Raw genomic sequence first — 16955 nt, forward strand, 5'->3', positions numbered from 1 at the left:
TTTTCTCTTTTAGAAGTTCTCTACATATTTTTGAAGGGTCAATTTAGTGAAGATAAGTTCTTTAAGTTGTTATTTATCTGAAAAAACTTACATCTCTAAATATTATTGATAACATAACTAAAAAGTATCCTTGCTTAGAAGTCTTTTTGATTCAGAAATTTGTACCCATCAACAGTCCACAGTCACAGTCCTCCTGTTGTTCATCTATTTGCTCGAGCGGTCCCAGTAACATTGTAAGACTTGATACTGTGTTTGGCATATCGAATACGTCACAGGTAGCTTGCCAGGCTTTGCCATGCGGGCGAGATACTCTCGGTAGCTTGCCAGGCTCTCCAAGAGGGGTGGAGGAATCAAACTCCGGTCGGCCATGTTGGCTGCGTGTAAGGCAAATGCTCTGCCCACTGTGCTATGGCTCCAGCCCTGTACCCATCAAGTATTTTTTTAATTAAGAAAATTAATTTTCCTCTTACATTTGTTTACTACTTAAGAATAAAAATTGAGCCATACTTACAGTACAGTGGATGTGGTGTTTGGCTGACTTGAGTTGAAACCCCAGCACAGAATGAACCCCTGGCATATGGTCTCCTAAGCTTGCCAGGACTGATTCCTAAGTACAGAGCCTGAGCACTGCTGTGTGTGCTCCCCCAAAAGAAGGAAAGAAAGAAAGAAAGAAAGAAAGAAAGAAAGAAAGAAAGAAAGAAAGAAAGAGTGGGAGGGAGGAAGGGAGGGAGGGAGGGAGGGAGGGGGAGGGAGGGAGGGAGGGAGGGAGGGAGGGAGGGAGGGAGGGAGGGAGGGAGGGAAAGAAAGGAGGAGAAGGAGGAGGAGGAAAAGGAGAAGGAGGATGAGAAGGATGAAAAGGAGGAGGGGTGGATGTGAGAGGGAAACTGGAGACATTGGTGGTGAGAAATGTACACTGGTGAAGGATTGGGTGTTGAAACATTATGTGACTGAACGCCAATCATGAACAACTTTTTAACTGTATCTTATTGTGATTCGTTTTTAAAAAATAAAACAGTTTTTAAAAGATCCTCAACAAAAGATTAGCAACCCAAAAAGATTGCACATTATGACTAACTGGAATTCATCCCAGATATGCAAGGATGGTTTAATATACTCAAATCAATTAATTACAGTCACAGTCCTCCCGTTGTTCATCGATTTGCTCGTGCAGGCCCAGTAACATCTCCATCATGAGACTACCCGTGATGTACTCAATATGCCAAACACAGTAACAATAAGTCTCATGATGGAGATGTTACTATACCAAATTAATATAAAAATTAAAATCATGTTATCAATAGATGCAGAACAAGCACTTGACAAAATCCAACATGATAAAATCTAACAAAATCCATTCATGATAAACATTCTCAATGAACAGAGAGTTGAAGGAAATTTCATCAACATAGTTAAAGTCATTTATCATAAACCCACAACAAACATCATATTCAATGGCAAAAGAAATTGCAAACCTTTCCTCTACAGGCATGAGACAAGGTTGCCCACTTGATTCACTATTATTCACTCTGGTAATGGAAGTTCTTGACATAGTAATTAGATAAGAAATAGATATTAAGGGCATTCAGAAAGAAAAGGATAAAGTTAAACTGTTACTCTATGTAGACAATATAGTTAAAAATCCCCAAAACTCCACAGAAAGCTCCTAGAAACCATAGACATGTACAGTAATGTGACAGTTTATGAAATAATACCTAAATCCATGGCTTTCCTATATGCAAAAAATGCAATAGAAAAGAAAGAAATTTTAAAAGCAATACCACTCACCATTCTGCCTTAGGAAATCAAATACCTAAAAATAAACCTTAAAAAAAAGCGAAGAATGATATACAAAGAAAATTGTAAAGTACTACTAAAAGAAATAAAATAGAACTCTGGGAAAGAGAAAATTTTTCCATGTTCATGAACTGGAAGGATTAATACCGTCAAAATGACAATCTTTCCCAGAGCAATGTACAGATTCAATGCAATTCCTATAAAAATATCCATTACAATTTTAAAAGATAGATAAAATGCTGCTGAAATTTATATGGAACAATAAAACTCTCAGGAAAGCCAAAGAAATCTTATGGGATAAAAGGACAGGAGGTTTCTCCTTCCCAATTTCTACATTATATTACAAAGTTATAGTAATTGAAACAGTATATAAGAATAGACGCTCAGATCAATAGGTTAGAATTGAAAGTCCATAGATAGACACTCAGGTATATGAACTTAATCTTCAATAAAAGATAAAAACAGATAAAGTAGAAGAAAGAAAAACTCTTCAGCAAATGGTGCTGGAAAAAGGAGTCCATCACATGTAAAAATAGAATCCGCAGACATGTAAAATAATTTGGCAGGTTATGGGGTGTATGGTCAGAAAGACAGCACAGACACAGGGCTCTTGACTAGCACATAGATGAACCATGTTCAATCCCTGGAACATATAGAGTCCTTCCAGGAGTTATTTCTGAGTGTAGAACTAGGAGTTTATCCTAAGCATTATCAGGTGTGGCCCAAAACATAAACATATAGCACACAAACAAATACCTTCATTTCAGTACTAACTTTCTTCTACATACAAATTACTTACACATTTTTGTCTAAGTAATGTCTTAGTTCTATTCTTCTATTACAGAATATCAAAATCCATAATAGATGTAATAGTTTTTATGTCATAGAAATTTAGAATAGTTAAGAATAATCAACCACACATATAACTCTGGACATATTACTTCCTATTATTCTAATTAAAAACACAAATTGAAATATTATATGAACAAAAATATTAGAAATCACGTGTTAATCTATTTAATAAAAATAATTACTTTTACTAACTGAAGCAAATATAGTAACTGACATAAATTTACCTGTTTTTCTGAAACATTGTAATGTCCTGGACCTGGAGCATAATTCTCAGTGTTTAAGGCAATAGTAAAAGTACTTTCTCTAGCAGCTGAAGAAAGGAAAGGTGCATATCCACCTATAAAAGTAAATCATATCACTGCAGACAAAATGGCATTGTATGGACTTCAAAAAACCCTGAAAATAAACTAAATTATTCAGGAACTTTCATAAATAAGAAAATTATTCACAAAGTTTGCTATATTTTAAATTTTATACAATCATAATTTATGATAGTGTATATCAAAATAGATAATACTGTAGATAAGGTAGAAATAGAGAGGGACTAGGTACTGCAGAAAAGGGAGAAGTAGGGAGGTAACAGTTACTGTAGGTAAGGGAGTAGTAGGGTGGGGACAAGCTACTGTGGATAAGGAAGGAGTAGAAAGGGGTCAGGCTATAAAATCAATACCGAAAAGTCCATGGCTTTCCTATAAGCAAAAAATGAGAGAGAAGAAAGTGACATAAAAAAAAAACAATCCCATTCACAATCCTGCCTCAGAAAATCAAGTACCTAGGAATCAGCTTAACTAAGGACGTAAAAGACCTGTACAAAGAAAACTACAAAATGCTACTTCAGGAAATAAAAGAGGACAAAAGGAAATGGAAAGATATTCCCTGCTCATGGATCAGGAGAATTAACATTGTCAAAATGGCAATACTCCCCAAGGCATTGTACAAATTCTATGTGATCCCTATAACAATACCCATGACATTCTTCAAAGAAATAGAGCAAACACTCCTGAAATTCATATGGAACAATAAGCAACCACGAATAGCTAAAGCAATTCTTGGGTATTAGAAAATGGGAGGAATAAACATCCCCAACCTCAAACTCTACTACAAAGTAGTAATAATTAAAATAGCATGGTACTGGAACAAAGGGAAAGCCACAGACCAAATGAACAGGGTTGAATATACTGACACCTCACCACAAACATATGATCATCTAATCTTTCATAAGGGAACAAGAAATGTGAAGTGGAGCAAGGAAAACCTTTTTAACAAATTGTGCTGGCAAAACTGGACAGCTACATGCAAAAAATGGACTCAGATCTCTACCTAACACCATGTACAAAAGTCAGATCAAAATGGATTAAAGACCTTAACATCAGGCCGGAATTCATAAGGTATATTGAAAACAAAGTTTGCAAAACCCTCCACAACACTGAAGCTAACCATATCTTCAAGAATGACACGCCCTGGACAAGCAAGTGAAAACAGAGATAAACAAATGGGACTCTTAAACTAAGAAGCTTCTGCACCTCAAAAGAAACAGTGACCAAAATACAAAGACAATCTACAGAATGGGAAAGGATATTCGCCCAATACCCATCCGATAAGGGGTTGATATCAAGGATATACAAAGCACTGGTTGAACTCCACAAGAAGAAAACATCCAACCCCATCAGAAAATGGGGAGACGAAATGAACAGAAACTTTCTCAAAGAAGAAATCCGAATGACAAAAGGGCACATGAGAAAATGCTCTACATCACTAATCATCAGGGAGGTGCAGATCAAAACAACAATGAGATATCATTTCATACCACAGAGACTGGCCCACATTCAAAAGAACAAAAGCAACCGGTGTTGGCGCTGATGTGGCAAGAAAGGGACCCTCCTTCACAGCTGGTGGGAATGCTGACTGGATCAGCCCTTTTGAAAAACAATATGGACGATTCTCAAAAAATTAGAAACTGAGCTCCTATTTGACCCAGCAATACCACTCCTGGGAATATATCCCGGAGAGGCAAAAAGTACAGTCGAAATGACATCTGCACTTCTATGTCAATTGCTGCACTGTTCACAATAGCCAAAATTTGGAAAAAACCCGAGTGCCCGAGAAAAGATGACTGGTTAAAGAAACTTTGGTACATCAACACAATGGAATACTATGAAGCTGAAAGAAAAAATGAAGTCATAAAATTTACATACAAATGGTTCTACATAGAAAGTATCATGCTACATGAAATGAGTCAGAAAGAGAGGGACAGACATAGAAAGACTGCACTCATCTGGGGAATATAAAGTAACAGAATGGAAGCCGAACACCCAAAAATAGTTGAGATAAACACCAGGAGATCTGCTCCATGGCTTGGAAGCCGGCAGCACATGCTGGGGTAAAAGCAGCTCAGATAGAGAAGGGAACACCAAGTAAAGGATGTTTGGAGGACTTGCTCGGGATGCGAGATGCGTGCTGAAAGTAGACTATAGTCCAAACACGATGGCCACTCAATACCTCTATTGCAAACTACAACACCCTAAAGGAAAGAGTGAGCAAAAGAAAATTCCTGCCACAGAGGCGGGGTGGGGTGGGGGAGATGGGGTGGGGCATGGAAGGGCTACTGGGATCATTGGTGGTGAAGAATGGGCACTGGTAGAGGGATGGGTACTCAATCATTGTATAACTGAAACCCAAGCACAAAAGTTTGTGAGTCTACAACTGTACCTCATGGTGTTTCACTAATAAAAAAATAAAAGCAAACAAATAACAATTATATATTAGAAAGATCACATTAGGCACCAAATAGAAGTTGAATTGAGGCCTGAAATTTAAGGAAACCAGTATTAATTTATTTGATAAAAGAAATAATGAAGTCTGAAGTTAACTAAAAGCATATAAGTGAAGGGAATAATTTAAAAAGAACATGAATCTTAATAGTTAATTAGTCTAAATAATCAATGGGAGTAGTCATTCAGGGAAGAAATAAAGCTTAATTCCAAAGATAAAAGTTTACAATTGGCTGATGATATTTTTTTTTGAAAGGACTAGTAATGTTGGGGCAAATTTCAGACAATTGTGATTTCAGTTGTCATACATGACCTATATAGAGATGTTCAAAAAGCAATTGGCAATGCTTAGGCCCTAGGATAAGGAGAAAATTCACCTTAGACATATACATGACATATTTCTAAAGACTTTCTTCTGCTAGTCATCATAATTGAACTATGAATAGTATTTTAAGCTATCGACTTGAAGAGAAAGTCCACATGAAAGAAGCAGTAAGAATGAAAGTACAAGGGCCAAAGAGATAGTACAGCAATCAGGGTGCTTGCCTTGCACATGGCCTACCCAGGTTTGATCCCTGAATCCTATATGGTCGCCCAAACACCATCAGGAGTTATTTCTGAGTGCGTAGACAGGAGTAACCCTTGAGCATCTCCAGGTATGGTCCCAAAACAAACATAAAAACAAAAGAAATGAAAGTACAAAAATAGAGAATGAAAATACACACATTAAGATGTAAATGGGCTGGAGCGATAGCACAGTGGGTAAGGCATTTGCCTGGCACACAGTGGACTAGGCTGACCCAGGTTCAATTCCTCTGCCCCTTTTGGAGAGCCCGGCAAGCTACTGAGAGTATCTCGCCCACATGGCAAAGCCTAGCAAGCTACTGTGACGTATTTGATATGCCAAACACAGTAACAAGTGTCACGATGGAACGTTACTGGGCTCACTCGATCAAATTGATAAACAACGGGAGGACAGAGACAGTGACATGATGTAAATAGACTTGCTTTTTAAACTCATGTTCTCCCTTGAATATGTCTCTTTGCTTGCTTTCTCTTTTTTTCGCTTTTTGGGTCACACCCGACGATGCACAGGGGTTACTCCTGGCTCTGCACTCAGAAATTACCCCTGGCGGAGCTCAGAGGACCATATGGGATGGTGGGAATTGAACCCTGGTCGGCTGTGTGCAAGGCAAATGCCCTACCCGTTGTGCTCCAGGACCCTTGCTTTCTCTTTCAAGCCTGTGTTCCCTCTTAAACACATATTCCTTTCCTTCTCACATTGTCACATCTTTTTAAGAAAATTTCTTTTAATAAAAACTATCTTGTCACACACACATACAATGTAAACATATTAACACCTTTGTAAATAGTGTCTTTTAAAAAAGAGAAAAAAAAGACATAAATACTTTTTTTAAAAAAAACCTTTTGTTTATTTGGAGGTTACACCTGACAGCTATCAGGCTTTACTACTAGCTGTACACTCAGGATCCATTTCTGGTAGGATTGAGCAGGGGTGGGGAAGAGTCATATGAGATGATGAGGCTCAAACTCAGGTTGGCTCTGTACAAGGCAGGTGCCCTATGTGCTCTGCTCCAACACTGAAAAAACCTTTAAAGATTATCAAAAAACAGGGAGGGAAATAATGATTCCATAATTCCCTAATTTACCTAATTTAGTAAATAACTAGTATTTATTAGGTTCAAACCAGGTACTTAAAAACAACACCAGGAGCAATAATACAATGGGTAGGGTGCTTCATCTGCACGCAGCTGATTTAAAATCAATCCCCGTAATTCCATATGGTCACCCCAGCACTGCCAGGAGAGATTCCTGAGTGCAGATCCAGGAGTAACCCCTGAACATCACCAGGTGTGTCCCCAAAACCAAAATAAGTAAATAAATAAAGCTAATGAAAATGTGCCATTATTAAAAGATAAAATAAAACAACACTATTTTAAAACAACAGAAGGGGGGAAATATACCAGAGAAACATGCCTTTAAAAAAGAATAGTGAAAACTGATTTCTTGAGAGGCCGTGCTTCCTTTTCCTATGTTTACAGGGAAAGTTGAATGCCAGGAATATAAGCTACGGACTTATACATTTAAAGTATGTATTCTACCACTGAGTATTTTCCAACCCTTGTCTTCTCCCCAATACAGTAGGGTCCCGTAGAAAGCACTTTGTACACTTTTACTGGATAGATTATATCTCAATTTCGTTTAAAAAGATAATCTCCAGCAGTGCTAGCTTCAGATGCTGGAAAAGAGGAATATTGAAAACTAAAAAATATTGAACATACAAAATTGTACAAAATTTGTATTCTAAATAAGCTCGAATCAACATATCACTTGATCACTTGACCACTTGACATTCCTTTACTCATTGATTTCCTTGAGTGGGCACTAGTAATGTCTCCATTTGTCCCTGTCGTATGATAGTATAGCCCAATGGTGTCTGCTCATTCTCGGAACACGAAGAGCCTCAAACTGATCATTCAGGGTCTTGACGAAGAAGTCTGACCACCTCATAGGTGGGCGGCAATGCTATCTTTTGGCGTCCCATGGAATCCAGTCAGTAACAGATCTAGTCCAGGGGTCATCTCCAAATCTCATTGCGTGTCAAGCCCATCTGATTTTTGATGCCTTTGCAAATGAGACAGTGTCCCTGGTTCCTGATCATTGACAGAGGTCGGAACTCTGGATTCTTTCTCTCATTTGAGTGAAGCGGGTTACTCCAAGAATAGCTCTTTTGATTCCTCTTTGGGAGACCCGAATAGCGTTCTCATCCTGTTTTCGGAGGGCCCAGGTCTCTGAGGAATATGTTAATGAAGAAAAAACAGTGGAATCGAAGAGATGTGCCCAGAGCCGGAGGTTCTTCGTCCTCTTAGCTATTTCTTCGAAGCTCTTGAAGGCATTCCAAGCTGCTCTCTTCTTTCTGCGCAACTCAAGTGCCAGGTCATTCGTCATGGTGACTTCTCAACCTAGGTACACATAACTGTTGCATTCAGAGATATTTGCCCCATTGAGAGCAAATGGAATGTCAGGAACGAGTCTGTTTCTCATAAATATTGTCTTCATGAGATTCAGCTATAGTCGGACCTTTCCACACTCACGGTCGAAACTGGCCAGCATTTGTGCCACTTGGCTGATGTTTGGTGTTATTAGAACGATGTCATCAGTGAAGCGGAGGTGGTGTAGTTGCCGACCGTCTATTTTCACTACCATTCCTTCCCATTCCAGTCGTCACATGACGTTCTCAAGGGTGGCACTGAAGAGTTTCAGTGAAATGGTATCACACTGCTGAACCTCTCTCTTGACATGGATGATCACTTCCTTGTAGAATGATGAGATCCTGGTGGTGAATCCATAGTACAGCTCACGGAGGATCCTGATATATTGAGTTTGAATGCCCTGTTTGGCTAGGGCTTTGATGACCACTTCAGTCTCAACAGAATCAAAGGCCTTATTTAAATCAATGAATGCTAGACAGAGTGGCATCTTGAACTCCCAAGAAACCTTAATGATCTTGGTTATCATATAGATATGGTCGATGGTGCTGAATCCTTTTCGGAAACCATCTTGCTCACATGGTTGTCCTAATGTTCTGCCGATCCTATTCAGGATGACTCAAGTGAACAGTTTGTAGACGGCAGACAACAGGCAGATTGGGCAATAGTTTTCAATGTCGTGATAGCTCCCTTCTTGTACAGTAGTACAGTCCTGCTGGTTTTCCATTGGGATGGAAACTTGAATTCAGACAGATAGCATGTGAAGAGCCAAGCCAGTGTATTGATGAGTACTGAGGGCAGTTCTTCAGGTGTTCAGGTCTGACCTTGCTGTCTGCTTCTTTACCGATGAAATGGTGTGTCAGATTTCGGAAGGGAGGACGGTGGGAATGACATATCCAAACTGCGGAATTTGGTATGTGGGCAGGTAGACATGGCTATCGAAGAGATCCAAGTAGAAGTCATGGATAATCTTTTCTATTACCCTTCTGGAAGATGTGATAGATCCATCAGGACATCAGAGGACAGTCATCTTGGTCTTGTAGTTGGCAAAGGACAGGCGGGCGTTGCGAATGCTTTTCCCAGCTTCTGCCGCATCTGCCAGCACTGCTGCTCTTCTCTCTTTGAAGTCTTCCTTTATGGCTTCTCTGCACAGCTTTGCGAACTCGGACTTTAGCTTGTGATTGCCTGAGGCTCGTGCCAAAACACATTGGCGAATGAGCTCGAGAGTTTTTGAAGACAAGTGTTTTTTTGTGGCTATCTCTCTCTCTCGGCATTCTTCACACAATCATGGAGGTGCTGAACCATTCTATCATATTCTTCATCAATGTTGTCAATGAGGGCATCTTCCCATGTTGCCGCAATAGTGCCAAAGAGCTCCCAGTTGGTGATTGTTCTAGGAGTTCTCTTCTTAAACTTTGCAGCCCTTTCTCCCCTCTCTGTGAAGTAGAATTTTGCACAAAGGAGGCGGTGGTCCGATCCTGGTTGGAATTTTGGGACAACAGCAACATTGGTCAGGCAAAACCATAGACTGAATATGATGTGGTCAATTTTGTTGTGAAACAGTCTACCAGGAGACTCCCATGTCCAATGTTTAGATGGACGTTTTAAAATGCAAAATGTAGAAATAAGGAAAACACAGGCAAATAAAAGGGGGAGGGCAGAAAATTATAATTTGGATCCACAAAGTCATCAGATTAGAAAAACAGAAAATTGGAAAGCTATTTTAAACTACACCTAAAAAACAAATTGCAAACAAATGAGGAGCAAATAATTATTCATCCCCACTTCCTCTCTCAAGAGCAGAGATTTATTTTACAGATGCATGAACTAACAGGATCTCAGTAAATATGTTCAAAGAAAAGATTTGTATGATCAGTTAAGAAACATTTATCTGGAAAAAAAAGTCAGATTATTGTTAAGTATATTGCAAACTAAATAAAAGTTACATCTTAGTAAATCAATGTCACCCTGAGAAAGGGTATGGAAAATGTTTGATGCAGGCAGGATTACAGAGAATAGGTAGTAACAGGACCGGGAATTCTTAAGGTCAACATACAGAAAACTAATACCTGTTCTGTACAATTTAAGTATAGTGAGAAAGCATCATAGGATCAGAAGACTTTAAACATAGGCGTACTTGCCTTGTTACATGCGACAAACGATTGATCTGTATCTTGAGTCTGTATAAGTATATTGCCTTCCCTAGAAAGTGTAACTCTTATGAATAAAGCTGGCTTTATGCTTAGTCACAGCACAGAGAAGACCAAGCAGATCTTGGGTCATGGCTCCCCTTCCCTGCGCATTCCCTACCTGCCGAGTGCTGCGTGGTGAAGGACACCTGGTAGGACGCAGGTCCCACATGCCCCTCGGTGCTGCCACCTCCGGCCCAGCTCAGCAGGCGTGGAGCCCGGTCGTACATCGCGGGCGGAGACCTTTAAGGGGAGTAGAACAAAGTGGCCATTGGGGGCCTAAGAGGGATCAGGCGTCCAGAGGCAGTACAGAGCTTCGTGAACAGAGAGAGCTAGAGCCAAGCTGACTCTCAACGTACTCCTAGGTGTAGATCTCCACTAAGTCGAGTTCCAGGCCCTAAATACGATGGGCAGCGCACAGGAAAATGAAGTATTTTCACACAACTGCAAGTTCACCACACATTGCTGATATCAAAGAGACCAGCCCTGGGTCTGCAGGAGTGACTCCACCCGTTTCTCTCTGCCCCGGAAGTCCTCTGAGTACGGGTCCAGCATGGCCCCGCCCACATCTCTCTGCCCCGGAAGTCCTCAGAGTACTACTATGTAAGCGCAAATTCTGGAGCTGACTCACTCCCAACCTAGACTCTCTCTGGTTCCAAGGAAGAGAGTCATCTCATTTGCGCTAACTACTGTTCAGAAAAACTCCAAAAAACACTTAGAATGAGCTAGGGCTACATTGAGGAAATCTTTTCCCATATTAATCAGCAGCTAGAAGAAAATAGCAAAACCTATAACAGGAAGAAAAGCACTAATGCGAAGCAGAACCGGGCGCTCCTAAAACAACTGCATTCATATACACAGAAGCAAAGCACATCTGACATAATCCCATAGCTCTTACAAACTAAGGAAAAACAAGAGGTGGTCACAAGAAATAGGAAACAAGGAAAGGAGAGCTAAACAATGTAAGCAAGGAACTGCAACTTAATCCAGCTACTTCTGTTGTCAGAGGCCAAATAACATTAACATCAACTTAGCCAAATAGCATTAACTTTTTACTGTTTGTGAAGCAGAACTGAAATGCATAAAAAGTTCAGTCTTTGGTCTAATTCTGGTTAAGTCTTCTAAGGGTTCTATGTTGCAATCATCACAAAATGATATCAGCCTTCCTTTTTCCTTTTGGTACCCAAGAATCTTACCTATATTCTAATCATTCTTAATAGTTTAAACACTTCTTTGGACATATCTTTTCACCAAATTAGCTAAAAAATTTTAATTTGTCCCTTCCTCAATTTTTCAAAATGTGTTCAATCCTGTAACATATAATTTGATACTAGATTCTGTCATTTATTACAGCTTAACAGTTACATTAGTTACATGAAATGTTTATTCATTTAAATTCATCATATTAAAAATTATCAAAAGGATAAATTGTGATCGTCTCCTCCCATAATCACAACAAATATACACCAAAACTTACAATAATCTACACAGAAATTTATCTGAAACCCCAATGAACAAAAGTCCCAAGCAAGAGACAATGGTATAGCACACAGACAGATTGTAAAAAAAAAAGATGGCCTCACAAAGCAAGGACCCTAAGCTTGCTGAACTAAAAAAAATACAATATAAGATCTAAACAAGAGAATAACAAGAAACTGAAAATTGAGTGAGTGAACTCAAAGACAAAGTAGTGAAATCATCCCAGAAGAAAATAAAGGAAAAATAAAAACAATTAAGATAACCTTAGAGATACATGGAACAACATCAAGAAGAACAACATTCTTATTATCGGCGTTATAGTAGAAGAGATAAATAATGGCTAAGATCTGCTCCCAGCTTAAAAAGAGGTAAGATACCCAGATTCAGAAAGCTTAATGTGAGAGTGCCAAACAAAATAACAAGTATATTTACACTGAATTAATTAAAAAGTTAAAAAAATTCAAAAATAGAGAACCCTAAAAAGAGCAGGAGAAAATTAGTCACATTTAAGGCAACTTCCAGCAGATTTCTCAAGTGAAACTGCAAAAGGCCATTTATGAGTACATGGCACCAGAATCAGTTTGTGGGTGTGACTGCCAAGCTACTGGTAAATTTGGGAGATGGGGGGAAGAGGCCCATTCCTGCTCCAACCAAGCTTGGAGTTCATTCATGGATCTCACATACCTGGTTTGTTCTGCAAATTTATTCATGGGTGAGACTCATCTAGACTGTGCAGAATGACTGTGAGCATGGTAGCTATTGGGTTCTGGATGTTTTCAGCTACCAGAGCTCTGTTGGGGCGGGGAAGGAAACTCAACCACCCCTTTCTGAGTTCTTTTACCCAGTTTCTTAATGTATGAGGTTAGTTTGCCTGGTTCTTTTTCTTGTTTCCAGATGTAGGCCTGTATTACTGTAAAATTTCCTCTTAGTACTGCATTTGTTGTGTGCTAAAAGTTCCATTAACTTGTCAATTCACTACTGTTTACTCAGAAGAGTATTTTTGTTTCTTTGTTGTTTAGATATTTGTGGCTTTAGGGCCATATCTATCTGTGCTCAGGGCTTACTTCTGGTTTAATGTGCAGATATCACTCCTGGTGGGGCTCAAGAGGTCATATGTAGTGCTAGGGATTGAACCTTTGTCTGCCATGTACAAGACAAGTGCTTTAAATTCTGTGAAGTGCTTTATCTTTCCAGCTCTACTAGATATTTTTATTTATTCTATGGTTTCCTCTTGTTCCAACAGTTTTAAGCAGTATATTGTTTAATTTCCAAATACTTTATTTTCCAAATATTTTATAGTTAATTTCTAGTTTCATGGCATTGTAATGTGAAAAGAAACTTGAATTTACTATAATTAATAATACATAGTAGTCTTTTAAACTTGATCCTAAATAGTAAACTTATCCTAAAGAAAAAAATCTCCTACTGTTATTTTTGTCATTTAATTTATTTATTTGTACAAAATTACTCATAATGATTTTTATAGACATTCAATATTCCAATACCAATCCCACCAACATTGCACCCTTCCCACCATCATTATTTCCAATTTTCCCAACGATCCCTTAAGCCTGCCTCTAGTACAGACCTTCAATAATTTATTTTATATTGCTTGTTATAAAAAAAATTTGCTAAAAATGATCAAAATATAAATTTCCTTAGAGTTAGTGAGGATTGTTAGTTAGATATCATCATTAAGCCCTTGTATAAAAGATTATTCACATGTTGTTACAGGTTAAACCTTGTCTGTATATATTTTGTCATTTGAGACTGGTTGCTTTCTAACTTACATCGTATCCAGTGTGATGTGCTACTCCTAGTTTATCAGTGTTGTAGAGTTTGACCTTCAGGGATTCCAAAATTTTTAAAACGGTGGTAGAGCTGGAGTTAAAATTTAAGTGAATGGTAGCTTTGGGGCCTGAGCGTGATTGCCAGGGCTTCTTCTGTTCAGGGAGATGTGGGGAAGTAGCCCATCCCAGACTCCATGAAAGTCTGAAGGTCAGTCACAAAACCTGCATACCTGAGTTTTTCCAACAGATTAATTTCTAAATGAGGCTTGCCCCTAACAGTGGAGTCTAGCCACTGTGAGCATGGCAGCAACTGTGGGTGCGGAGGTGTTTAGCTTTTGGGCTCTGCTTGAGTAAGTGCTGGTCTCACCTGTGCCCTCTGGGGCGCTTCAGACAACTCAGTTTGGCACATAACCGAAAAGCATCTTTTTCTCTCCTACTGCTATTACTTTCTATGCATTGAACTTCACTTTCTGCTTTATTTTGTCCTTAATTTTATTAATGTAGCAACCGTACATTATTTTATTTCCACCAAAAAAGATAATGTTTCACAAAATTTCTTAAAAGGAATAACATTTTTAATATATGAAGTTATCTTTTGTTCATCCCAATGGTAAAGTGTATAATCTCCAGGCGGCTAGGGAAGGCCCTGGCGGCTCTCCCCTTGACTGCCCGTGTTCAGTGGGCCCAGACCCCTCTCCCACACTGGGCGGCCCATATATGTCATGGGGCAGAAGAAGGAGGAAAGAAGGGCCAAGCCGGTTGATTGATCACTTGCCGTTTATTCCATTCTCCCCACGCGCCTGTTCCAGTCTCTCTGAGACCCCTATTCTAGTCTCATACTTCCCCCATTCCTGTCTCCTCCATTCTCTCCTACTCATCTCTCCACTCTCCCTCTCGCAGACTGGGCTTTCTCTTTCTCCACATGCCTGCTCCTGCATTCTTCTAAATCTTTCTCCCTCTGTCCCCCTTGCTAATCTCTCCATGCTCCATCTTGCTGCCCTGCTCTCGTTCTCATCTTTCTCCAACTCTCTTGTCTCCCTCCAACTCCCCAGCATTGCCATTGCAGGTAGATGCTACACACAGTCTGGTAGCAAAATCAACATAAGAAAACCCTTCCTGGAGCTGGAGCAATAGTACAACAATAGTACAGCGGGTAGGGGGGTTCGATTCCCCATATCCCATTTGGTCTCCTGAGCACCTACAGGAGTAATTCCTGAGTGCAAAGCAGGAGTTACCCCTGTGCATCGCCAGATGTGACCCAAAAAGCAAAAAAAAAAAAAAAAAAGCCCTTCTTTTGCTCAAGGGGCAAAATACCACTTAAGGTGTTTTTAGTAATTTTATATGAACACAGTAAGTGATAGATTGAGCTTATAGGGTGGCTTCTGCTGGAAACATCTCGCCACAGACTCAGACTACGGTGCTCAGGCCAGATTAATCTTTCCTAACCCTAGCAGTGTCCGAATCTGGTTATTACTCTTTGGATCATGACAGAATTTGTCCATGACCATCATCTTAACTTATAGTTAATTATTATGGCGCTTTGGCAGGCCCATTTTGATGCCAGGGTAGCACATAGCTCACAGCTTGCCCTGGGTCCATCCAGCCCCTCATTGGGACCCTGCTTTTGGGGTGCTAGGAAGTAAGGGCAACTGAGGCTTAAGTCGAGAGAACAGGTGTCCAGGAGGTAAATATCATTCAGAGTCAATTAACTCCCAAGTTACAAAAGCATGTCTTTTTAACAGTCTTCTGTGTCCATACAAAAAGGACATTGCTCTGAATTAACTATGCAAAGGACTTAAGGAGAAGAGAATAACAAAATTTAAAAGTCAACAGAGCACAAAGAAAGAAGTTACAAGTAAACAAAGAGGAATGGGAGCACTGTGATGGGAGTAACCCAATAAATCTAAGCACCCTGCGGCAAGGCAGAAAGGACAAACCAATGTTATCCTACAGTAAAGATTTAGTATTTGTTTATGGTAAAAATAGTTGTAAAGTTTTACCAGTGACTTATAAACCTTTAATATTAACCTCTGATCTGACGGGTATTGGGTTAATAATTTTGCCCATCTGTTGACTGTCTCTGTATCTTGGTCACCATTTCTTTTGAAATTCAGAAGCTTCTTAGTGTTATGTAGTTCCATTTGTTTATCTTTGCTTCCGCTTGCTATGTCAGTGATGTATTATCTTTAAAGATTTCTGAGATTCCCGCCTGAAGCCCAGTGGGGAAAGTGCCCTCCAGCTCCGGGGGACTGACCACCATTCCGTCCGCCCCTCCCCTCCAGGTGGGTCTGGGCCATCCAGCCGGGAAGTTCTCCTGCCCCCCCCAGCCGCACCTCAGATTCCCGCCTGAAGCCCAGTGGGGAAAGTGCCCGTCCAGCTCCGGGGGACCGACCACCATTCCGTCCGCCCCTCCCCTCCAGGTGGATCTGGGCCAGCCAGCCGGGAAGTGCTCCTGCCCCCCCAGCCACGCCTCAGATTCTCGCCTGAAGCCCAGTGGGGAAAGTGCCCGTCCAGCTCCGGGGGACCGACCACCATTCCGTCCACCCCTCCCCTCCAGGTGGGTCGGGGCCGGCCAGCCGGGAAGTGCTCCTGGCCCCGCAGCCGCATCTCAGGTTCCCGACTGAAGCCCAGTGGGGAGACTGTAAACCACCCTTCCTCCATTCCAGGATCCTGGGTGGGAGTCGCCTGGGACAGGCTAGGGGCGTGGCCACCAGGAATGGAGTGTGGCCTCATAAAAGTGGGCGTGGCCTTCTCCTTGGCGGGCGGCCGCTCATGCGGCCGCAGTTATATCACTCACATCAAGCACTCAGGATTCCCATCCCACCACTTGCTGCCTAATACCAACCAAAAATTTCCCACCTCTTCTTCTACAATCCAACAACAACCAACTCACCTACTCAAGTTCCAACAAAGACCTGTTTGAAAACAGCTGTATAAGTTCAGTTCCAAATAGCACCTCCTCCAAAAGTTTCACTCAATGTCGGTTATAAAACAAAGAATAACGCCTGACTGAGAAGAACGTCAAACTCAGAAACGTAGAAGGGTGCCTACCATCGACAAAACCTTATC

General features: G+C 40.4%; 1 protein-coding gene across 1 annotated transcript in view; it reads right to left on the reverse strand.

Annotated features, from left to right (window-relative positions):
• Positions 1-10847, reverse strand: part of STPG2 (sperm tail PG-rich repeat containing 2) — a 254233-nt gene extending 243386 nt beyond the window's left edge. The window contains exons 1-2 of the mRNA XM_056132707.1: positions 10739-10847; positions 2871-2983 (exon numbers count right to left, since the gene is read on the reverse strand). Of these exons, the coding sequence (XP_055988682.1) occupies positions 2871-2983; positions 10739-10847 (222 nt within the window). The remainder of the gene's footprint in view (positions 1-2870; positions 2984-10738) is intronic.
• Positions 10848-16955: the final 6108 nt, after the last annotated feature.

The sequence above is a fragment of the Sorex fumeus genome, unplaced genomic scaffold (genome assembly GCF_029834395.1).
Source record: "Sorex fumeus unplaced genomic scaffold, SorFum_2.1 ptg000095l, whole genome shotgun sequence".
Taxonomy (NCBI): Eukaryota; Metazoa; Chordata; class Mammalia; order Eulipotyphla; family Soricidae; genus Sorex; species Sorex fumeus.